This window comes from Misgurnus anguillicaudatus, chromosome 22, assembly GCF_027580225.2.
Source record: "Misgurnus anguillicaudatus chromosome 22, ASM2758022v2, whole genome shotgun sequence".
NCBI lineage: Eukaryota > Metazoa > Chordata > Actinopteri > Cypriniformes > Cobitidae > Misgurnus > Misgurnus anguillicaudatus.
This window is the reverse complement of record NC_073358.2, coordinates 21,817,574-21,842,794: the sequence shown is the minus strand read 5'-3', so window position 1 is coordinate 21,842,794 and position 25,221 is coordinate 21,817,574. Positions and strand designations below refer to the sequence as shown.

The window sequence follows — 25,221 nt, the reverse complement described above, 5'->3', positions numbered from 1 at the left end:
ATATGAACCATGCTACAGTGAACAAAATCTAACTAAAGTGTTAACACACAGTTACATCACACATACATGATCATGCAGTAAAGGGATATAACATATATATACATTTAAACAGCTCCTTGTGATCTTTGAATGTGGTTTCATCACAGACATACAGTCTGCGCCCCCTGTTGTGTCTCTGGCGATATTCGTTTGAACGGCTCTGATGGAATTCCTTTGAACGTCCTTTTACGACGGCATTTGTTTTAATTGTTGCCCACTTTACAGCCTTGATAGGTGATAGAGGAGACAGGGTTATCTAATTATCACAATTTTAGGGCTGTTGAAATCCAGATGCCCAATGGCCTCTATTTGACTCCGAGCCATTTGCTACACTTGCCTACCCCTGGTTTACAGGGTGTATCTCCAAAGCTCTAGGAGGAGTTAAAGTCAACAATTTTCACCATTCCATGCTATTGTTTTAGGATCTCTGGTGGCGGAACTTAGTATTGTAGTTTGACTCATTTAAATAACCTTTGGCTCATGATTTAGTCTGTCAAAGTAAGTCTATGGTACTTATTATCAAACTTTAACTCATTCACCGCCAGCCTTTTTGAGAAAAGTTGCCCACCTGCATTTTTGTGATTTTAACAAAATTTTCACAAAATTCCTTGCAGGAAAAATCATTTTCTATAAATATATAAACATACAAATTATATTACATTAAAGAACACACCCTCTGCTTTCAAACAAACAATAAACAAACAAAAAACAAACAAAATGGGGAAAAAACCTTTCATTATAAATGTACTTTTTCTACTTAATTTAACCACTGAAATATCGATATTTCTCTTCAAAAATACAACATTTTGAGCAAAAAGCTTTAAAAAATGCGTTTTTGTAAAGGAATTTATGTTAGAGATCAGACTCAGAATGACTATCAAACATAAAGGCAGTTAAAATAACCATTAAATCTTTTTAATTTCTGTTTTTTATAAATTCGTTCTGGTGCCATCTAGTGGATAATTACACTTTCACTTTGAAATTCGTCCAAAAAGGCATATTTATTAGTTAAATATGAACTCATAAATGACGAGATAACTCGTCAATGGCGGTGAATGAGTTAATAGCTTGTTTTATAAAAACTGTAAATCCGATCCCTTATAAAGATATCATAAATCTGCAGAACGGCCTAAAGGTCTGACCTGAGTTTGGTGGTTGTAGCTTGAAATCTAGTTGAGTTACAGTCAATAGTTTTCAATAGAAATAAAAACAGAATAGCCAACATAATAAGGACGAACTGAACTCGTTACCCAAGATCAAATAATCACAAATAGAACTTTCTTGAAATGACCATGACATGTACACTTCTCCAATAGACTTCTCGAAGGGCCCTTTACGAGGAGATTCAGATGTTTACTTTTGTTTGGAACGCCTCTACAAATGGCATCACCTTCGTGAAGGGCCTTTCAAGGTCCCTTCGCAAGAGGGAATGCCATTTGTAAAAACGGCAAGTAAATATAAAAGTTATCAAAATCTTGTTTTCAAGACCCTTGTGATGGTAAATCCACTTAAAATAGGTTGAATGACATGTCCACCATAGCCTGACTGTCACGACCGGTTTAATACCGGATAGTAAAAAATAAAGAAGAACCCAATTGCAAAGGATGTACAAAAATAAACTCTGATTTATTATAAATAAACTGAAACACCCACGAGGGGGTAAAAACAGAAGGAAACAGAAACACTGTGTTGGAACACAAAATAAACAGAACACGAGAAGAACTCGGATTTGAAAACTGGTGACACAAACACAGCTTCTACAAACAACGCACGCACACCACACAGAGAACACAAGGGCATTAAATAGACAGCACATCAATGGGGAACAGGTGAACATAATTAATCACTTAAGACATGATTACATAAGGGAGTAGGGTAAAAGTGACAAGACACTGGGAATACGTGTTACACATACAAGATGTGAAAACACACGTATTCCCACATAAAACAATGCTGCCCTGGTCCTGCCCTCTGGATAATAACCAAGGTCAGGCAAGACCATGACAGCCACAAAACACTGGGAACACGTGTCACACAGATATGATGTGAACACACGTGTTCCCACGTACACACACTGCTGCCCTGACCTTGCCCACAGAACATAGACCTGAATCTATACTAAGGTCTGGCAAGATCACGACAGCAACAAGACACCGGGAACATGTGGCAGCCACACACAGAATGTGATCCCACATGTCCCCACACAGAACATGATACTGCCACGGTCCTGTCAGATGCACTCAGACCTACATCTAGCACGGATGTCCGACAGGACCGTGACACTGACAGAGTCTGTATCGCTTTTACTCGTACTTTTAAACTTGGGGTTTCGGGTAGTAACCCGAGCACAAAACAAAAAACTACAAAAATCGCTTTACGGAATACGTCACGTTTCTCCACTTCCTCAAATTTGGACGTGAGAGCGCAACTATTTATTTCCCTGATGTTTTTGTCATGGCCGAAGCAGCAACTAAGTAAAAGAAACCCAAGGTTTTGTCGGAGACCAGAAAGAGAAAATGGGAGAGTGACAGAATAAAAAGAAGGACGATGATCAATTATATTGGGTCAGCGTTCGCTCGCTGGCGTGAACTAAAGAAGGAGGAGGGGTTTCTAACCGATGCTGACTTGGTCGTCATGCTTTTGTACTAGTAAGTAATGTCCTGTCTGGCGCCCGGATACAATTTTTTTACGTGAATTTTACTGGAGGCTACTTGGAGAGTTTAGAGAGAGACTTATATCATGTGACATTGTGGCGCAGTGGTAGCGTCATGGACTTACGACACGGCGATCCAGGTTTGATTCCCCTTTAGGGCCATTTTTTTAAATATAATCTTTAACCAAGCAACCACCGTTACAACTATCTTGTAAACGTGAGCTACGCGATTTGTTTGCCGTTTGATGAAAATAAAACCCATGAAATTATATTATATGACATGACATGCTGGAAGGCACACTTTGTGATCTAAAGAGTTGTCTTCTTTTCCTTTGCGACAGTGCTGCGGCGCTTGTGACCTCTAGGGGCGCTAAACGTGAAAAATACATGTCTAGCACCCCCTAGTGGCCAAAAAGTTCCATGGTGTGCCTTTAAATAGCAAATGTATTTGTGCCCATTTGTGCGCCCATGGGTGTGCTGGTCTGATAAGTAATTGAATTTTTTTCTTTAAACAAATGCAAATATTGCATCTATTTTAAAATGTTTTTTTTTTTTTAATGCTACCCAACTGATTTATTATATATGATGACTTTGTACCTCTGGATATGGTGAGATGAGAATCTTTTTATGTAATGCTTTTTAAAACACTCACAGCGCTGTCCGAGTGCATGTTTGTAAATTCTTTATCTCCTGTTTGTTACAAATAAAGTAGTTTTAGAGTACAAACCTTATAAATTATTCTTTGAGATTACATTGATTATGTGAAAAAAACGACTTTTAAAGAGAATTAAGGGTTTTAATGCAAAAAACAAGTTCAATACAAATAAAAACAACAAAAACTTCTTTTTTAACAGCAATCTTAAATTGGTGGTTTTCTTCCTCTACGTATATTTTTAGTTTACAAATTCCGCAATCTAAATAGGAAATTGGCATGGCACATGTGCAACTGGGTTTTAAAGGGGATGAGAGATGATTGGTTTATTGCATGTTATGACCAAAACACACCCATTACTCATTACAAGAATAGGAACAACTCTTTTAGACTGTGCGTAAGGCACACAAACCATTTTTCCCGTCGTTAAATTAGCAAAAGTGGATTTGGATATACCCTTTTGGACTGGTCGCCGTACGCATTAGACCATGCCCTTCGTTAAAATAGGGCTCATAATGTGTTTATAAACAACTTTTAAGATTGGCTTTACAGAGACTTTAAGTTTGTGCTTATTTCTGACTGTCAAAAGTTGAAATCTGCTCCAGTCATAAAAAACAATCTTTAAAGGGGTGGTTTAATGGTATTTCATGCATTCTGACTTATTAACACAGTTTAAGAGTTGGTTTCCTCATGCTAAACATAGGCAAAGTGTCAAAAAAGCAGTTGGGCGTGTTACAGAATATTTCTGTGCGGAGTGCACTTTGCCAGGGTTCGTACAAGTTTCGGAAAGTTTTTTTGTGGAGTTTTGCGTGTGTGTTTGATGCACTGAATTCCATTGAAAAGTCCCAAACAGGTCATGAGTTGCATGCGATAAGTAAGACTTCTGTGTTATGTTGGAAATAGGCATGTGCATATTATATAGATGACACAAACATGTAGTGAATCATAAGTTAAACAGTGTTGTATTGTGTTGCATGACTCGTAATTGGTCCTCGTGGTGGTAACTCCTCCTTCTTCATTTTTTCGTATGTTATCGGAAAGATTCAATAAAGCTAATCTTTCTTTTATAAATCTGATTAAACAAAGACTCTTCAGAGATATAAAGAATGTAATACTACTCTATAGATACTCCAGATTAACATCAGAAATGCAGAAATAGCTTGTGTTATGTGAGCTTGAAGAATTTTTGTATGCAAATTCAAATGAGATTACAAATGAAATGTTGTTTTTATGTGTGCGTAGGTTATATTCCATGAATTTTAAAAGCGAGACACTGTGCGACTGTAATTCATGCTCATGCATGTTGTGAGAACGGCTTCCCTCATTAAGTTTGTATAGAGCTTTAATAAGTTCTATTTTAAAATTGTTCATATTTTCTGAGAAGCTAATTCAAATGGATGCGTAATAGATGCATAAGGATGGATGTGTAAGCTTACAGTTCAGTAGGGCCATACACATAAAGCATACCTGTCAAGTTTTGGATTGGAAATATATATATGATGAGCATTTATTTATAAGGCTTATTTGCATATTTTCTGTTCATTTAACATTGCTTGTCTTTACATTTACATTTTATTTTCATTCCACACATTCTTTTCATTTCATATTGCTTTTCTTTTACATTTTTTCTTTTCATTTCACATAACTTTTCTTTAGGGTCTTTTAGTGAGTTGTTGTACAAATTTGTTGCAGACTTTGTATTATTTAAGACTGTCTTGGAATGACTGTAGGCTATTTGTGGGCTGGGACAGAGTGGTTAATTTTACATGAGAGTAGAGCGCAAACAGTTCTGTTGTCTAAAAAATACTAATACGGGAAGAGGGCGGGAAAGAAGGGTAAAATACGGGACTTTCCCGGCCAAAACGGGATACTTGACAGGTATGCATTAAGTTTAAACAGGGCCTCACACCCCCTTGAAACGGCTCTGTTTAGACCACACATTTGTCTAAATTTGAATCATGTATATTTGTCACTTTGTCACACATAATATACACATATACTGATGACCAATAACACTGAAATTAAACTGTAGTAAACTGTGGTGAATGTGACTGAATAAAAGAAATAAAACTCACATGGGCATGTCTTAAATTGCCATCTCAGTGTGTAGCCTACATACCACAGAAATGACAACTACACATTTGTACTTCATGCACACAGGTCTGGTGCACTAGGAACACCACCTCCTAACTTTTCTGTCTCTTGGCACACTGGGCATTTTCCAAACAGCATTACCGCACCCTTGAAGGGCCCTTCGCGAAGGGGATGCTATTTGTAAAAACGGCAAGTAAATATAAAAAATATCAAAATATTGGAAAAATTGGCATCATTCTCTGCTCTCAAGTGGTTGGGTCGTTTCATCACTCAAATTTGGTTGGGTGGGTAATAGCACATTTTTTCTGTGGTGTCACAAACTCAGAACACATTTAATTTGACTTCAACAACTACACCACACATTTAAGGATTAAATAGCCTTGACTGGACATTCTGTATGGCCTTCTTATTTTACTTTACAAACATAATAAAGGTTAATTATTTAGCTAAATAATGCAGTTTAAGTCATAAGCAAACTGAAAGTGATACCAGTAGAAATGTTTCAACACCATGCAATCTAAACATCACTAAATAATGCATAAGTGAACATCCATAAACAGTTTAGCTGGAAGCACAATTTTGATCATTTGATACCACAGGACAGTATTGCTTCATTTACTTTTTCTGTCAGAAGGTAAAAGAAATCTCAGTGTGAAATTGTCTATACATGTTTCATGCTTTGGGAGTAGCTCACTTCAGACCTGCATTGGCTACTGAATCTGCAATCTTAGATACCTTACATAATGAACCAGTATGTGTTTATTACCTTAGAACGAGACCTTTTTATCTACATACACCGAGGGTCCCCTACCATGGAAGTCGCCATTTTGTGCTGCCATTTTTCTACAGAAGCCCTTAACTGACCTTTTTTTTTACTAAGTTGTCTCCGATGATGACATGTTTGTCCAGTGGTGGCTACCGTAGCTTCTCTGTGTGTTTCAAAAGCAAGGGGTGAGCAGTGGAATAAGCCGTTTGGTTGCATTTCGCAACCTCACCACTTGATGCCGCTAAAATTTACACGCTGCACCTTTAAAATTAGGGATGCACCGAATCCAGATTTTTTAGGTTCGGCCGAATCCCGAATCCACCGTTTAAGATTCGGCCGAAACCGAATACCGAATCCTACTCGCATCCTTATTCCAACACAGTAAAATAGATTAATGAAGTAAAAAACGTCCACAGCAGTGTATTTTTCATTTTATTTAATTTTAACTGTACATTATGCCAGGATGACAAGTTGGAAAAACTATTTTGACAATTACCATAAGCCTATGCATAATGAAAGCGAAGCGTTGCGACACGCTCGTTTTTCCAATAAGCAAGCAGCTCCGCGCTGAAAACTATATTTAACTTTGAGTGAGAAGCTCCGCTCGTCAATGTCAGTCTTCATACGGCCGTCCAATTACAATGGAGGAGGGGCGGGACATTACCACAGCAACCAACCGGCTCACAGCTGAAGCATCACAGCTACCAAGCGCTCGGCTGAAAAACAGCTGGCATTTGGCGTCCTCAAGGCGTTTTCAGTCGTGTTTAAAAGTTTTGGTGTGTCCAGCTGACCGAAAGAAAAAGCTCATCTCCACGTCAGCACCCGATGTGTGTAATCAACGGCTGCGTGACGTCGACCAGCGTAGCGCAAGCCTAGGGTTCGGTTCGGTGGAAAAAAAATCTAGGATTCGGCCGAACCCGAACCCCGCCAAAAAGCCCAGTATTCGGCCGAATCCGAAACCGAATCCTGGATTCGGTGCATCCCTATTTAAAATACCATTTACAAGAATATATCATATTACCAAAAGCGCAGCCTGGTCTCACTGTTAAAGGGACACTCCACTTTTTTTTGAAAATATGCTCATTTTCCAGCTCCCCTAGAGTTAAACATTTGATTTTTACTGTTTTGGAATCCATTCAGCCGATCTCCGGGTCTGGCGCTAACACTTTTAGCATAGCTTAGCATAATCCATTGAATCTGATTAGACCATTAGCATCGCGCTCAAAAATAACCAAAGAGTTTCCATATTTTTCATATTTAAAACTTGACTCTTCTGTAGTTACATCGTGTACTAAGACAGACGGAAAATTAAAAGTTTTCTAGGCAGATATGGCTAGGAACTATACTCTGCGGACTTTGCTGCAAAGTCCTTGATTATTACGCCAGAATGATTTGTACATCTGTAAAGCTGTTAATACGTAAACAATTAGCATATTAGCACTAATGCTCCTGAAATGGTTTCAGTTGTACAAAGCTTTCAGAGTAAAAACACAGTACTTGGCTTGACTGATATGCTGTAATTTACTCTGTTCATCTTCATGTAAACAATAAACATGTTATCAGGACAGTACAGATCTAGATGTAATCTAAAGTAAATTATTAAATATAGGTTTTCCATAGTAAGGGAAAAACTATATGGTATCACAGAATTTTAAATTTTTGATTTCTAGGCTTGAAGTGTTTAAAATCTAAAAAAAAAAGGCATGGAGAAGTCATGAAAATGTTTTTAAGAAATATAAATATTTAAGTCTGTTTAAGTGTTGCTCTGCTTCAAAATTTTATCACCTTGATATTATTCTTTGTAATGTACAGCTGGCCGCAAGCCATTGAGATGACATCATCATAGCTAATTTCATGTCAAGTCAAATCAAATTTACTTTTATAGCTTTTTTGCATTGTTTCAAAGCAGCTTCACATGAAAAAGAAGAAAAAAGAAACCACAGAAAACGGAAAAAATAAATAAATTAATAAATAGTATATACTGTAGAATACAATATACAGTATTCAAATATTATAGGGCTTATATTGTAGGGCTGCACGATTTGGGTAATTTTTCCCATTGCGGTTATTGATGCTAATATTGCGATGTGCGATTATACTAAATGGTGTCATGAGTCAACTTGATGGGTTTTAAGGAAAATCCACACACAGTTTAGCTAAAATGTGTATTTGTAAAACTAGAAATGTTTTCGTATTGCCACGTGATGTAGCAACTGCTCAGTGTCAGTAATCCTAAATCCAAAATACCGCCATACAACAGACATAGAGCTTTTTTTAGCTACCAGATCACTGTCAACCTCCTCTGCATCCATCTTCGCTCTGGTATAAGTGACGACACACACCACACACGTGCATGCCACACGTGCACTGCCTTTTTTGTTCGTTTTTATTTCTTTTTTAAACAGCAAGGAAAATCATCAAACTGTTATCCGAAAGTTTGTGTTAACAAGTTATTTATTTAATATAATTGCAACATTTTGCTGTCATATAATCGCACAGGCTGACATTGCGATTGCCATGCGATTAATTGTGCAGCACTACTATCGTGGATATTACAATAAAGCCTCTGGCGCTCCCATGTTGGCACGGATTTACAATTAAACTGAATCTTTGTCACGACTGCCACTACTGGGCGAACTCTGACAGTCGTGTCCGAATGTTGTGTACAGTAGAAAGGCAGCTTCAGGCATGGTTCAAGGCAACCTTAGGTGTCCTCAGGGCCTCAAGGATAAGACAAGGAGACAAAACAAACACATAATGTTAAAGTCATACAGAACAATGCCGTGTGAGTTTGGTTCCAGTAAGGTCAAATATTCCGGTATAAATATGTTTAGGAGGAATGCTTCGTCAAAGAGTCTGTAGTTTAGACTTAAACTGATCAAGTGTGTCTAAATCCCAAACGTTGTTTAATAATCATTACATCTGTCTTATTACACTTAAGCAGAAGGAAGTAGTTTGCCATCCACTAATTTCCAACCCTAATAAAACCTGTCTTTAACAGCTATTTACAGTCTTGCTGGTTTCCAGGAAAGATAGAGGAAGCTGTGTTAGAGTCTGGATGGAACTAAACTCTAGATAGGTCTCTAGGGGCAGGACTCGGCACCCCTGGAGTGGATGTTTTAAATGAATCATAAGGTCCTTTGAAAGAGTTGCAGCAAGTGAAGTTGTAGTTGAGCAGTACAGCACAGTGAAAAGACGGTTTTAATTGGATTACAATAACACAAGACTTTCTCTCTCTCTCTTTCTCTCTCTCTCTCTCTCTCTCTCTCTCTCTCTCTCTCTCTCTCTCTCTCTCTCTCTCTCCATCACGTTGCATAATTCATGCTGAGACTAAAGCTGCATGATTTTATTTCAGCCTTACAGTTTTTTTATAGATTATCTTCTAATAAGGCACATAAGCTCAATGCACATTTGGCAACAATCCACGAGATCTTTACAGACTGAGATGCTTTTTAAATCCAAAAACGATCTATTTAAATCCCAAAATATATTTTACAACCATGTACACAGGCAAATAAAGATAAATAATTGATTTAAAAATGCCAAATCTTACAAATGCAGTTTACAGTAAAGATATTAAGGATTAGAGTTTTTCACATTAGCACTGGCTTCATGCACTCTTCTTGTTTGTCTGCTCAGTGTTTACCAGTGATGTGCATTGATCCAACATGAGCGGTCCCCGCGGTTACGAGTCATCCAAAAATATTTTAATGATATTCGGGTCACGGTTGGTCGGGTCATTTGAAATAAAGATGCCAATTAAACCTTGGTAATTTATATAGTACAAAAATGCGGGCCAGAAAGCGGGTCGGGTAAATTTTTTTTTTGTGGTCCGAGTTGCGGGCGGGTTAGTTGAAAATGTCGGTCAGGTGTGGGTTGTTTACACATTGACGCGCATCACTGGTGTTTACTATTCACATTTCATGGATGTTGCAGACAGCATTTCATCTATTTGTATCTTCCATAGAAATTGAACCTATAGGCTTGCATGCACTACCAGCAAGCACTACTGTTCTTGATTACTTTCATGACACCTCTATCATCAGTTTTGCTTCACTGCCTGTTAGTCAACCCACGCATGTCATTGCTACCAGCTATTGCAGCTTGACAGAACCTGACCATTTCATTTCCTCTATGCTGAATTCTCAGTGGAGAGTCAACTGTTGTGCCATCCTTTTATGATTCTGTGATTTTCTTTGTGTACAAATCAGTCAGCCGGCCTACGCCCATACTTCCCACTGCCTTCACATCTGCTTCATTTTCAGAAGATGATATTGTGATTGCAGTTCTTTCCTCGTTTATCTCTTCCCATTCACTTGCGTTCCAAATTTAATCTTTCTGATGCTTCCTGAACCTATGCTTGATGCTGCTTTGCAATTGGTTGCTGATTCTGTTCCACTCTCTGCTTAAGCTCAGCTCCTCAATTTTTTAGGTTCTGTACCTCTATGCAGGATATATGGTGGCTATGGCCACACTGATAAGTTGATTTTGTTTGAGTGGAGGGCTCCAATAAGGATTTTGCATAGGGCGTCAAAATGGCTAACTTGCACAACATTTTGCTGATTCTGACACTGTACTGTATGTAAATGTATGACATCAGCTGCATCTATAGGATATGTATAGGATAATGAACAACCAACCGGTTGTTAGTGCAAAATAAATCCTGACAGGATGATCACAGGGGGGTCTTGTATCCCCACTTATTTGCGATAACAACCCAGCTGACTGCACATTATCCTGCTTATTACACACAAGTACCTATATAGACAGAAAATGTTGGTTTGATATATTTTATTACTGTAGCTCATTTTCTTCCATGAGGAAGTTCAAAGTTTTAAGCAAGACGAACATGCATTTGGTTTAACCATTAAAACTTTTTTTTTTCTAATAAAGTGGTAGTTCACCCAAAAATGAAAATTTTGTAATCATTTCCTCATCCTCATGTTGTTCTAAACCTGTATGAATTTCTTTTATATGATGAATACAAAAGAAGATATTTTGATAAATGATGGTAAGCACATAGCTGATTGTAACTATCAACTTCCATAGTAGGATAAACAAATACAATGGTATTTCAATGAGTACCGTCAACTGTGTGCTGCTTATCATCATTTATATTATCAAAATATCTTCATCATCATTTATCAAAATATCTTCATTATCATTTATTACAATACTTCCATAATATTTATTTTCCTACTATGGAAGTCAATGGTTCCAAAAAGCTGTTTGCTTACCATCATTAATTAAATTTCTATTGTGTTCATCAAAAAAATTATTTCAAACAAGTTTAGAACAACATGAGACCTTTTTGGGTCTCTTTAAGGACTGCTAGTAATTAACTGCAATTGGAAATCTGAATAAATTAATAAAAATCTTTAATTGCAAAACAGTACATTTGAAAATTCAAGTTGCTTAAATTAAAGGAGCTGTACGCAGTGTTTCTACTTAAACTAATCCCTTTTCAATAACCTGTGTGTGAAGGGGTTGTAATCTCACATTAAAATGATCCACTTTGCGGGTTTTGCTATTACCTCTGTAAAAATATTATTATTTTTATGTGAAAGTACCGGGACGGATTTGACGTGAAATCCAGTGACGTCACCTGCATGCGCGCTCCCGAGCCTCTCGCCTCGTTTACTGACTTTGCACTCAACAGCAACGACACTGCAACATGTCTGATAACATTAAGAAATGACCTGCTCCTAGCACAACAGACTTCAACACAAACTCCACATATTGTGAAGGAAAAAATTATCTGCTGAAGCTCATAAGGCCAAACGTGAATCGGATCAACTTCATACAAAAACACGGATTAACATCGGCAGGGCATTTGAATTATGGAGAAACCTCCGCTTTGTTTTGGTTATAAAAACGGATCCGGAGTTGGCTTTCATCCTTTTGGACAGGTAAGCTAACATTACTACAAAGCATGTAAATATATTTCGATTATGTGCTTTAGTTTTTTAGATGTTGTTCGGTTTGCTAGCCTTCGCTTTAGCGTGTGTTCGCCCAGCCGTTGTCGATCGATGACGTAAAACTGCGGACGCGTTTGTTTGCATGCGTCTGCTTTTTAAAAGTCTTTAAACTCGTACAGTCTGACATTGATGGAAACTGAGATTATACGGTGTGACATGGACTTAAAGATGCAATTTGTATTGTCTGCGCCGCTAGATGGCGCCAGATCAAATCATTAACAATGACGTTGTTTAATGACGCTCTGAAGCAGCGTGGAATTATGAGATTTGTAGTCTTTAACTCAACGGCTGATGATCCTCATTCTTTCTCTCGTTTTGTTCCAAACTCTTCTTGGGTCGTTTGGTTGGCCCGTACGCTTACTGGAGCTGTCTTTACTGACACAACCAGCGGCAGACGATAAAGATTAATCCATAAGTCCATAAGCAAGCACGTAGCCCGACAGGTGCTAACGCATACTTCCGCATTTGTCCACGACACTGTCTGCGTCCGAAAACTCAAGGCAGTGACTGTTTCCTCGCTGCCTCCTGAGGAAATGACTTTGGAGGCATGAAGGCAGCTCAGCGAAAGACTTTCGGACGCATTTCAAAGGCAGCGTGTTTGAAATATAAACAGAGAGCGCCTTTGTGATAACTAATCACATATTTGAAAACTATAATACTAATTTCTCGCTAGAAATGCAATTAAAATGTGTAAAAAGTGAAAATATACCTTTATTTACACTAAATTTGTGCTTCCTTGGTCGCCATTTTATTTTTTTGAACTCAACCACTGTTGTCATGTGTTTTTTACATCATGAAAAGGCGGTGACAAAGGGTCACATGGATATTAACGTCATTGACAGGAGACTGCACTGCCCCGTGTCAATGTTTTGAATGGAAATTTTCTCACGATTTACAAGTAGTTGAAAACATAACAGATATTGATAGTAATCAGCTGGACGAAATATATAACACTGGCCTAGTGGTTTTTGGACATTTTACTGCAAATATCTTACAATTTGCACCTTTAACTACGATATTGATCGCACAGTGTGGCAAGCAACAATCCTAAAGGACTATTTAAAATAGCACAGTGTATACCGGGCTTTACTGTTATACTGAAATTGTTCAGTGTAGTTCACTAACTGTTTTCGTTATCTTACCATAAATGTACCTATGTAACACCGCATAACATAGGCTAAATGCAGTCAATTAAAGTTGCAGTTGGAGTTTACCTGAGTTTCCAGCATGTTGTGTGGTGCTTTCTCCGGTGTGTAGCATCTCAGTCTGGCCGTCGCTCATGAGTTCGAGCACGCGCTTGTAAACTTATTGGTTGCAATCTGAAACATCACCGCTAGAGGCCGCTGAATACTACATACAGCCCATTTAACAATTATATTTAAGCATTAGAAATACTAATGTGACTAAAGAGCTTACATTTACTAGTGGATTAAATTATTACAAAAGCCAAAAATATTTTGTTAGTCACCAGAACTGGGCACCTGTGGCACAAACCTTGCATTTGGTGGTGGTCTAATACATTTGTTAAGTACTGTACATTTGGATGTCATAACCATAAAAAAATAGTTTTTACAACAAACTTTTAATGCCGTTTTTGTATTTACTTTAAAACAGCTGATGTCAAGGTCATTTTTATTGGATGTATAAAATTCCCCTCAGTTTCACACATAACATTAATAATTTATCACATTGAACTCTTAAAAATAGAGGTGCTTCACGATGCCATAAAAGAAACTGGCTGAGTGGTTCCACAAAGAAACCTTTAACATCTGAATAACCTTTCTGTTTCACAAGGACCTTTGTGGTGAGAAAAAGGTTCTTCAGATTATAAAAAGGTATAGTTGAAATGTTTTTTCTAAGGACCTTTGTAAAATGTATCCTGTAAAGAGCCTTTTAAGCACCTTTATTTATAAGTTTAAATATGGACATCAGGTTTGACCACAATTTGACAAACATCTTTTACTGAAATGTGTGGACCTCTTTAACTTTCTTTTATATGTGTGCTGGATTGATATTTTGTTATATGATCCCAAGACATTTGTGCATTTTAACCCTGGCTTATACTGTGCAATACAATGGATTGTATTTATTAAACCACATTCAATGTGCAATTTACCAGATGGATCACAGAGGAGTGGGAGCATTGTACTAAAACTTGTGGGAGTTTGGGGTACCAGATCCGCACGGTGCGATGCGTCCAGTTTCTTCATGAAAGCACAAATCGCTCCATCCACAGCAAGTACTGCAGTGGAGAAAAGCCTGAAATCAGACGACCATGCAACAGAGTGCCCTGCCCAGCCCAATGGAGGACCGGAGCCTGGTCAGAGGTATGTTGTTACATACAAAAAGTATTTGGGTTTTAAGAGTCTCTGACAGTAAGAAAATGCTTCATTTACAGTACATGTCGCAGAGCTGAGTAGAAAGAAATGTTTAATAGTTTTTAAAGACATCATATAAAAATGATATATGCACACACACACACACACACACACACACATTTTATCTAAAGGATAACTCATAATGTCCCAGTGGCCCTGACATTTTATACCGATGCCAAAAATGATTTTAGATATTAACTGGAGGGAATATTTATTTAGACAACACAGAGTATTTGTTTGATTGTCAAGAAATCTTTAGATTTTTTTAATGGCATACAGAGATATAGATCCAAAGCTAGCGCACAGATAAATAAGGATAAACCTTTATAGTCAACCAGCATATGTGGTATTGATTTTGACCCCAAGCAAACAGATTAACACAAAGCTGTCATTGGACATTGGACTTGATGTTAGTAGAACAAATTAACGTACATACCATATAGATTTTTTTGTGTTTAGTCATTGAAAAGGCAGACTCTCGATGTTAGTACCATATGCTGGTTTTCAATTGGACACGTGCCCTAACCAGATGCTATGAGGGTAAAGCGACAAGGAATTTAGCGTCAAATTTGTATGACACTCATAATATGTTTCTTTATGTCTGCTAATAATAATAATAATAATAATATCATTATTCAGTCTCAAATACATGATGCTCTGCACAGCTAGCTATTGCGTTATCAGAATGTGTCATCACCCACAATTACTTTCCAGTGTGTGATTAGGTGGAAGCAGGTGTAGGCAGAAGTTGTTTAAAACACATTATTTTTACTACTCCGTTTGCTGCCTCTGATATAGCAAATATCATATTCTTGTCTTGTCATGCAGAAGTTTCATGTTGTGTTGACAGACAAACACCTGCATATCCCTAGAAACATGTTACACATTAAACATTTCCTGTTGCATACCATGTATGCATGGGCGTAAATTTCATTTAACAGTAGTGGGGGACAATAAACATACAATTTCTCTAGAGCAATTTTATAAGGGGACACAAATAATACAGCCAAAACTGTACTTGTAGTGATATTTGTACACAGAGAAAAGCTTAATATGCTTCTTCAAAAGCATTTATTTATTGGTATGTTTTTTAAGTTATTTGCAATCAAGCCACCAATGAAATTGTAACTTTTAAACGTAATGAATGTTAGCTAGGTAACGTTATAATCACTAACATAGCGGACTCATGGAAAAATATGTCGGTTATCATAATTTTTTCATCATGATTAATTTAATAATTACTTAGCATCATCTGTATTAAAGACAAAAGGATCACTTCATCTGATGTTTAAAGGGACACTCCACTTTTTTTGGAAAATATACTCTTCTTTTAAACATTTGATTTTTACCGTTTTGGAATCCATTCAGCTGATCTCTGGGTCTGGCGCTACCACTTTTAGCATAGCTTAGCACAATCCATTGAATCTGATTAGACCATTTGAGTTTCTATATTTTTCCTATTTAAAACTTCTGTAGTTACATCGTGTACTAAGAAGTTGCGATTTTCTAGGCCGATTTTCCCTTTTAAATAGTAAAAATATAGAAACTCTTTGGTTACTTTTGAGCGCAATGCTAATGGTCTAATCAGATTCAATGGATTGTGCTAAGCTATGCTAAAAGTGGTACAGCCAGACCCGGTGATCGGCTGAATGGCTTTCAAAATGGTAAAAATCACATATTTAACTCTAGGGGAGCTGGAAAGAGTATCCCTTTAAAATGAATAAAATATATTTTACACTCGACTTACTGGAGTTTCACAACTACTAAACAACTTTCTCACCGCACTGAAATTATTTTTGCCTTCTTGTTTTTTTCATGATGACGACTTAACTTTCTCGCAATTTCGAGATAACAAAAGCTGTTCTTTTGTGATCTCGACTTTTTTTTTGTATGTGATTATAGCTTATGTGTACTTGATAGAAAGTTGTATGTAATTATGTGATTATAGCTTTTGTGTACTTGATAGAACGTGTGGTTTTGTTTGGAAACAGGAAAAGTATATTTAGCAAAATTCGTATGGATGAACAAATTAGATTCTACTTGGATCAGGGATTCGCTCAAGCTGAAATAGATCTATGTCAGTAATGAACAATTTTTGGTAGTGAATTTAGGGACCATCTCTAAAGTTACACATTTATATACAAGTTTCTACTTTTAACAGAAATAAAATCACTTGCAGTCAGCAAAACCAACTGTATAGTCTCCATGTGGTTGTCAGCTATAATGCACACTTTATAGATTATTGATATTTATTGAACTGTTAAATGCTATTGAATATAGAAATGTGCATTATAACTATAAAGATGGTTCCTAAATTCACGACATCAACCGTTCAATGCATTAAGTTTATGCATTAAGTCCATTGTGAGCAATTATTAGCTGCACTTGTGATGTATGCAAAGACCCCAACTCATATGTATCAGCAGTCCACTTCAAAATACACAAGATATTATATAGAGGAAAGTACGTCATGAGATTTGAATTATGTCAGGATAATGAGAAAACTACTTTTGTTATCTCGAGATCATGAGAAAATTAAATCATGATTTCGAGAAAAAATTGTTTGCATTTGTATTGTTTTACTACTTACACAATTAGTTAAAGTATATATCTTTATATTATTCATGATAGTTGTGGTGTTTAATGATTAATTCAGATGGGGGGACCTGTTCCCACCGCCCCCCCATGGTTTTCACTTATGTATGTATATGTTCTTGCTTTCCCTCATACTCTCTTTCTTACATCTCTCAGTGCTCTGTAACCTGCGGAGAGGGTGTGGCACGACGCGTGGTCACATGTCGGATCGGAGATCAGTGTACTGGAGAGAAGCCGGAATCACATAAGCCTTGCAGACAAGGATCCTGCCATGGTAAGCGGGGTGGGGGGTTATAGTAGTAGTGGTAGTAGTACAAAAAAATTTTTACTTTAAAGAGTGATCTACAGACGTAATTTCCCATGTAATCAGTAGCACGGACTATATTACAACACATCTATCCGACTTGAAAAAACATTTGTTGAGTGCTTATATTGCTAGTTATTGTTAAGATGAACTCTTTCCCCGCCATTGACAAGGTATCTCGTCAATTAAGAGAAAACATTTACATAAAAATGTGTTCCTGATCTCTGAATCTGATCTGAATTCCTTCACAAAAATGCAACTATTTCAGATTTTTGCTAAAAAATATTTTTAAAGGAGTTTATAAGCAGAGAATAAAATATAGATAGGATGAAACGTTTTTCCCCATTTTGTTTGTTCGTTTATTGTTTGTTTGAAAGCAGAGGGTCTGTTCTTTCATTTGATGTATTTGTATGTTTATATATTTTTAGGAAAAAAAATTCTGGAAGGCATTTTGTGAAAATCACAAAAAATACTGGTGGGCAACTTTTCAAAAAATGGCTAGAGGGAATAAGTTGAGCATTAAGATTTGTGCTCACAGTCCTTTTGTCCATACAGTGTATGTCACTTGCCATGTCCCAAAAATGGTATGCTAGTAAAATTGCCCGACAGTTGGCAACTGTCAAGAATAAAAACACATCCAAATAATACATTTTATACAACAGTTTGTTCTGTTTTGTGAGTGCCTTTTTCCAGCCATGCAATATTCAATCAATATAACCACAGGAACTGTTTCACAAATCGCATGCGCATTTTGCACATGTCCCGCCTCACATTTCTAACTAATAACCTCATTGATTCACACAAATAACTTAACGGAAGCAGGACATTTGTTACTATTTTAAAATTCTAGGCTTTGAATCTGTGGTGGTAGGAAGTAGTTCCCCACAAAAGAGGGTTTAAAAGACTCTTCGTTTGTGCTTTTTGTTTGATCTATGCATTGTAATAGTGAAGAGGATTAACTGCAATAGTGTGGTAGATATATACATTGGTAAGTACGTGTTTTTGTCTTAAAAAATGATCATATTTCGAGCGAGATGACAGAGATTTCGTTTCGACTGTCACAAGATTAAAAATATGAGCTTGAATTATATAGCACACGCTGTTGAAACTAGTGCCGTAAAACCAAGGCCGTCTTGTAGGGGGGCACCTGGGATGGCAAACTAGATTTCAATGGGGGCCAGTGCCACCCCTGGCCACCTCGAGGGGGTTCAAGCTCTGGCCTCTTTCTGAAGTTTCAGAGCTCAGGTGCAGAGCTCCCCTAGAGGAAAGCAAGCCAAGTTCGTTCACCATTAATCATTAGGATCTGAATGCGCAGGCGAACTATTAAAATGGCCACAGGCCAGTGGCAAGTGTGGTAAACAAGTTAATTTGAGGCCCTGCTTGTATCGTAGATATTGCACCTCTAAGTAGCGCACTTGGCCCCAGCCTGTTACAATGGTCAAAACCACCACTGCTTACAGTACCGGCCGTTTTAGTGCCTTATCTGTCATGCTGTTCATTCAACAATAACAAGAGAATGTAAAACATTACATAATGTAGAAATTGCAATTAATTTCCCAGAATGCCTTTGTGCTGGGTGAACTATTAACTGCTCTATTGTGCGTGTGAGCTCTAATTACTTGTTTACATCAGCCTGAGCTCTGCGTGTGCAGTGAGCATTTATTTAGACACGCATAGTGTGTGCAAATGCCCTTCAAATGTTCAGTTAGATCATACAATACCTAAAAGCTTGGGCGACATGAATTTTTCTCAAGATTTGTTTTTCATAAACAACAGGCTCTTTTTAAATTGAATGCCAATCCCAGCCGTTTGCATTTTTCAACCACACAAGCTATAATTTGTATACAGTATATCGTGTTTTACACTTAGCAACTGCAGCTGTGACAGCACAGCGATTAAGTTGAATGGGCTTGGCTCTTAAAGAGACTTTTTCACTTCTCTTGGGAATTTCTTTGAGATCTTTTGTGATTAAAGCCATCTATGCTCAGTTGGTCAGCATTATTTGTTAGAGCACAGTGTGATTTTTGCTAAAATAGACTACGCCATTGACCAACTAAAACCTGATCTAAGGTCAATGGTGCTATATTGATTTTTTTTATTTAAAGAGCGAATTAGTAATATGCGCCTATAACCAGATGACAACACACATTTGCATATCACACACATGGATGTGCAACAACAAACAAAGATTTTTAAATATATACATATTGCATTTTTTTAAGTGCATTTACTGCAGTGCTCATTTATTCTATATGATGACTTTGTACCTTTTGGATATGATGAGATGAGAACATTTAATTTTTTTTTTTTTTCAAAACACTTAGGGCGCTGTCCAAGTGCTGAAACACCTCTCCACGTTTGTAAATTCTTTATCTCCTGTTTGTTACAGTACAAACTTTAGAGTACAAACCTTTTCTTGCATATTTGTAAATTATTCTTTGGAATTATTCTTTGGTAACTACTCAATTTTTGTTCCAAATTTTTTACCATTGTCGCTTGGGGTTGGGGTTAGAACGACTTTCTGTTTCATAAAATTACATCCAAACCCAACTCTAACCCTAACCCCAAGCGACAATGGTTTAAAAATCAGAAGACAAAAAGTATAAACCAATACTTAAACTGACATCCAAACCCCAAGTCTAACCCCAACCCCAAGTGAATTGAGTAGTTACCGTCCAGAAGCGGCATGATCCTGCCGATCGTCGCATAACGTGACGGCATCACCTTCCGGAATTCCCTTTCGTCTATATGCGACGCTGAGGGATAAGCATGAAAGCAACAGAGTTCCCATTTCGTCGATATAGTGATGCATAGGGGCACCCTTCGCATCTTCATACTGACACTGAAGGCGTTTGAACATGCTTTAGATTTTGACGCCTTGGGGAGTGAGAATGTGTTGAAATATGGGTAGGTTTCTTCAAAAACACCAAATTTTGAGCAAAAAGCTGAGATAATTCCATTTTGTGAAGGATTTTGATAGAGATCAGATTAAGAGCGATATTCAAAACATACACAGAGCTCTTACTCTTTCACGTAAGACATTGCTTCTGTGTTGTTTAAGTTGCGGAAGACCACCTGGTGGATAATAGCGGATTGCCGGAAATACTCGTCATTGGCAGGGAAGCGTTTTCTCCTTAAAAGAGTTAAGGGGGATGGGAGATGAGACTCTTATTGGTTTATTGCACGTTATGCCCAAAACACACCCATTACTCATTACAAAAATAGGAACAACCCTTTTAGACAATTTTCCCATCCTAAAATAAGCAAAAATGGATTTGTGCACACCCTTTAAGACACCTGTGTGCGCCATGCCCTTAAAATCATAGAAAGTAAAAGAAATGGACACAGCGACTCCATTGGATTCAACAGAGACAATAAATGTCACGTGAACAACCTGTCTGACAATTGTAAGTCTTCTAATAGCTGTGCCAAAGAAATCTGAATCACCCATAGACAGTAAAAGGAACGTTGTTGAATAATTTTGTCACATTGCTTTTATGGACTCTCTATAATAATAATAATAATAATAATAATACCTTACATTTATGTAGCGCTTTTCTTAGTACTCAAATCGCTTTACATATGAATGGGGGAATCTCCTCAACCACCACCAATGTGCAGCATCCACCTGGATGATGCGACGGCAGCCATATTGGGCCAGAACGCCCACCACACACCAGCTTATTATCGGAGAGGAGACCGAGTGATATAGCCAATTAGTATTTATGGGGATGATTAGTAGGCCAATGAGCAAGTTTGGCCAGGATGCCGGAGCACACCCCTACTCTTTTTCGAAGGACATCCTGGGATTTTTAATGACCACAGAGAGTCAGGACCTCTGGGGTTCCCCCTTGACTTTATGCCTCCACGTCCACCCGATTGCCTCATAGACAGTAAAAGATTGCCTGTGAGCCTGTCCATACGGTCATTTCTCTACTGTGCGACAGAGACTTGCAGGTTATGACACAATTGTTACCCTGTATTTACAAAAACTGCTTCTACTGGGCCATAACGTAAGATACAAGGTAATGGAGCCTTTTATACATTTTTATGTTTTTTTCAAAATAAGTAATGGACAAATGGAGTCTTATGGACAAATGGAGTCTTTAAACACCTCAGATGTAAAGTTATTCGCTGTCAAAGTGACACCAAAATGAATGGGAGTCAATGGAATGCTAACAGAAGGTGGGGGTCCACTAATCAATGGCGGTGCAATAAAATATGAAACCCTGCCCCCCCTGGTTAAAATAGTGCCCAAAGTCTTTACCACGCACATTGATAAAAAAAAGGTTTTTTTAGTGCCCTCTACTGGCTAACTGCTAAATGACCTTGTTAAGGGGGCATGCACACCAAAGCTTTTACGCTGCGGCTGGTGCATGTTTTCAATTGTTTCCAATGAAAGCTCAGCATTTTTCAAATAAGCCAGCAGCTAGCGGTTTTCTTCCGTGCTGAAAACCGGCGCTCTGCGTTTTTTCCGCGCTCGGCGCTGAGCGTCAAGAGCTGAAAGAGATTCAACTTTGGTTGAAAAGCTCCGCTCGTCAATGTCAGTTCTCACACGGCCGTCCAATCACAGTGGAGGAAGGGCGGGACATTACCACAGCAACCAACCGGCTCACAGCTGAAGTATCAGAGCTACCAAAGTGTTCAGCAAAAGAAAGCTGGCGTTGTCATTTGGCATTCTCCAGGTGTTTTCAGTCGCGTAAAAAAGTTTTGGTGTGCACAACCCCTAACTGAATAGGGAAGCTTTTACATAAACCAAACTTGAATGGGAATGCAAAACAGGTAGCAAAGCGAAGTTTGTAGGCAAATTTGCTGCATCCACTCACGGAAATAAAGTTTTGATATATTTACTGAAGGAAACTTACAAAATATTTTCATGGAACGTGATCTTTACATAATATTCTAATGATTTTTGTCAGAAAATAAAAATGTATCATTTTGATCAATGCAATGTATTTTTAGCTTTTTCTACAAATATACCCACGCGACTTACGACTGGTTTTGTGATCCAGGGTTACATTTACATATCTTATTCAGTCCTAAAAGTATCAATAAAAACAGTTTAATTAATTTTTGCCTGATATTTTGTTTGTGATATTTTTGTGCATTGGATAAAGAAACTATTTGCTATTAATGTTCAGCCACAGTTTCTTTATTTTGACTCCTGAGAATTTTTCAAAATTTGAAGTGTTGAACCCTTTTGTTTCTATTACAGATGAGCCATGCGGAGGTGACAAGTCCATATTCTGCCAGATGGAAGTCCTTGCTCGTTATTGCTCTATACCGGGCTACAACAAGCTCTGCTGTGAATCCTGCAGCAAGAGAAGTGGCACTTATGCCCCTATTGCGCACGAAGCTGCCGAGACAGAGGAGGGACTTCGCTTCGGTTCAGCCTCACAGCTTCTGGAGACGCTCTCGGCCACTGTTAATGGATCTCTGAAAGGCCCTCAGCAGAGTCAACGAGAATTCCTGTCACAAGGCCAGCTCACAAAGCAGACGCCCACTCCCCCACCCCGTAAAGCCAATGTCGAGAACAGCAAGACTCAAAAGCGGATCAAAGCTGGCGCTAGGAATCTGGCTGCAATGTCGATCCACAGCCCACGGATTGAAAATGGCCCTAAAGACACTCCTTGGCAATTGGAAAGTTTTCAAGAGAGGCCAACAGCATTATCTGAGGTAGAGAGATGAAGTATAATTTGTCTTTTGGACTCGCTCTCTCTCTTTTTTTGTTTTTTGTAGATATAGATGTTTAACATTCATCTTCACTATCAGATCAACCCGTGATGTGTTTTAAAGAGAGAGTAAAGTGCTGGTTCACTTTGAAATGTTCTCAGATCCCCCACCAACAGTATTTGATCACACGCTGTTGTGATGTGCCAAAGTATCTTCTTAACAGCTCGGTCAATGGGTTGGGGATAAATAATCTTACGTACAGTATAGAGACTCCAAAGTGGTACTTGTTAGGAAATGGTTGTAGTTATATAAAAACAGATTTATTTTGATCAACTCCAAACTTGGATTTGCTTCACCAATATTTATGTACTTCCTGTAAATACTGTATATGGCAAATGTCAGTATTATTTTTTTTTTTTTCAAAAAAAAAAACAAGCTGAGGATTTTTGGCGTTCAGGAGCATAAATGGTGCTTTTTATAGACGACAATTGTTCATGTTCCCAGTCTTGAGTAAAACACTGTTTTTCATGTATTTGTCAGTCCTGGGAAGCAATCCAGGAGCAACCTATGCATCAGCAAAAAAGCCATAAAATATTAACTCTTCAAAGTGTTTTATTCGTTTAATTAATTCACTGCAAAGAATGACTTTCTTATTTGGTTTTTTTGTCTTGTTTTCAGTGGAAATATCTAGGGATTCTTGGATCGAGATGTATTTTCTTGATAAGCAAAATGACCTAAGAAAATAATACTTGTTTTTAGACAAAAAAATCATACAATTTGGGTGAATTTGTGCTTGAAACAAGCAAAAATAACTGCCAATGGGGTGAGAAAATTTTACTTGAATTAAGTGTTTAAGAAAAAAGAAATCTTATTTCACAATTTTTTTTTCTCACCCCATTGGCAGATCATTTAGCTTGTTTTAAGGACAATTTCATTTAAATTGTATATTATATAGACTTATCTACTGAATTTAATTTTTAGATATTTCTACTGAAAACAAGACAAAAATGCTAGTAAGAACGTCATTTTTTGCAGTGTGAGCCACCTCATAGCAAGTATTCAGTCAAAATTCTTCTGACAAACACCCTATTCCCCACAAAGGAATTTTTTAAAAATGTTTTCATAAACAATCCGTTTCCCTAAATTTATTTTCACAGTGTTCAGACATCTCTTTGTTGTTTACCTCTTGGATTTTCCTATTTTTTATTTTGACACATTGAAATCTCTTAAAGAAATAGTGTCAACATTGTGCCTACAGCAGCTTTATCTGAGAAATAGGAGACCCATCATGTGTATTGTAAGATGAATTGGACGTTTAAGGCTAGATTTGAAGGAGTAAAGCTGGACTTTCTGAGGATCTTATATTATGAGACATTGCATGAGATTTCTCATTTGTCTGAAGAAGAAGAAAGCTATTTATTTTTATAAACAAGGATTATATGTCTCAACCACAATGCATCTGACTGCAATACCAAGGAAACCAGTTAATCCATCAGTGAAGTTCAGCTGTTTAAAATCGTACACACGTTTGCCTCCTGTGTTGTACTATGTAGCTATTGTATATACCATTGAGAACTTTAGAGTATTTATTAAGATTTAAAGTTCAAAGTCATGTTTTATGTGCAGCAAATCTGTCATTTCAGACCAAACCAAATCAAACCCAAAATCAGTTTAATAGGTGTAGACTAAAGCTTTCATTGAATAGCAAGAGGAGCTCACAGTAGTAAATACAAACAAATAAAAGTAAGTCTATGAATAGCTTTTATGTTTGCCTTTTTGTTGTTGTTGTGGTTTTTTAAACACAATAATAAAACACATGCTCATTTTCGAGATGTTATAATAAAGGAAAGCTGTTCCACAGCAGTTTTAGAATAGAAAATTATAGAGAAAATCTCACACAAAGCTGTGAATAACAGCGGTTCACCCCAATCCCACACGAAACTGTGTTTTACAGTTCATTCGTAGCTCTTATTAATAGAAAAATGACAAAATGATTGTGGATTTTGATCCTCTAGAACAGGCAATTTGTGGACATTCAGCAGATAAGCACGGATGTCATTTTATTCTCGTTCACATCTTGTCGATGAAA

The 25,221-nt window shown here is 37.4% G+C and overlaps 1 protein-coding gene across 3 annotated transcripts in view; it reads left to right on the top strand.

Moving 5' to 3' along the window:
* The window catches only part of adamts3 (ADAM metallopeptidase with thrombospondin type 1 motif, 3), a 183,446-nt gene extending 159,648 nt beyond the window's left edge, over positions 1–23,798 (top strand). For all 3 annotated transcript variants that reach the window (XM_055200115.2, XM_055200113.2, XM_055200114.2), the window contains 3 exons: positions 14,302–14,509; positions 17,312–17,429; positions 22,675–23,798. In XM_055200115.2, coding sequence (XP_055056090.2) covers positions 14,302–14,509; positions 17,312–17,429; positions 22,675–23,147 — 799 coding nt within the window. In that variant the 3' untranslated portion in view covers positions 23,148–23,798. The remainder of the gene's footprint in view (positions 1–14,301; positions 14,510–17,311; positions 17,430–22,674) is intronic.
* Positions 23,799–25,221: the final 1,423 nt, after the last annotated feature.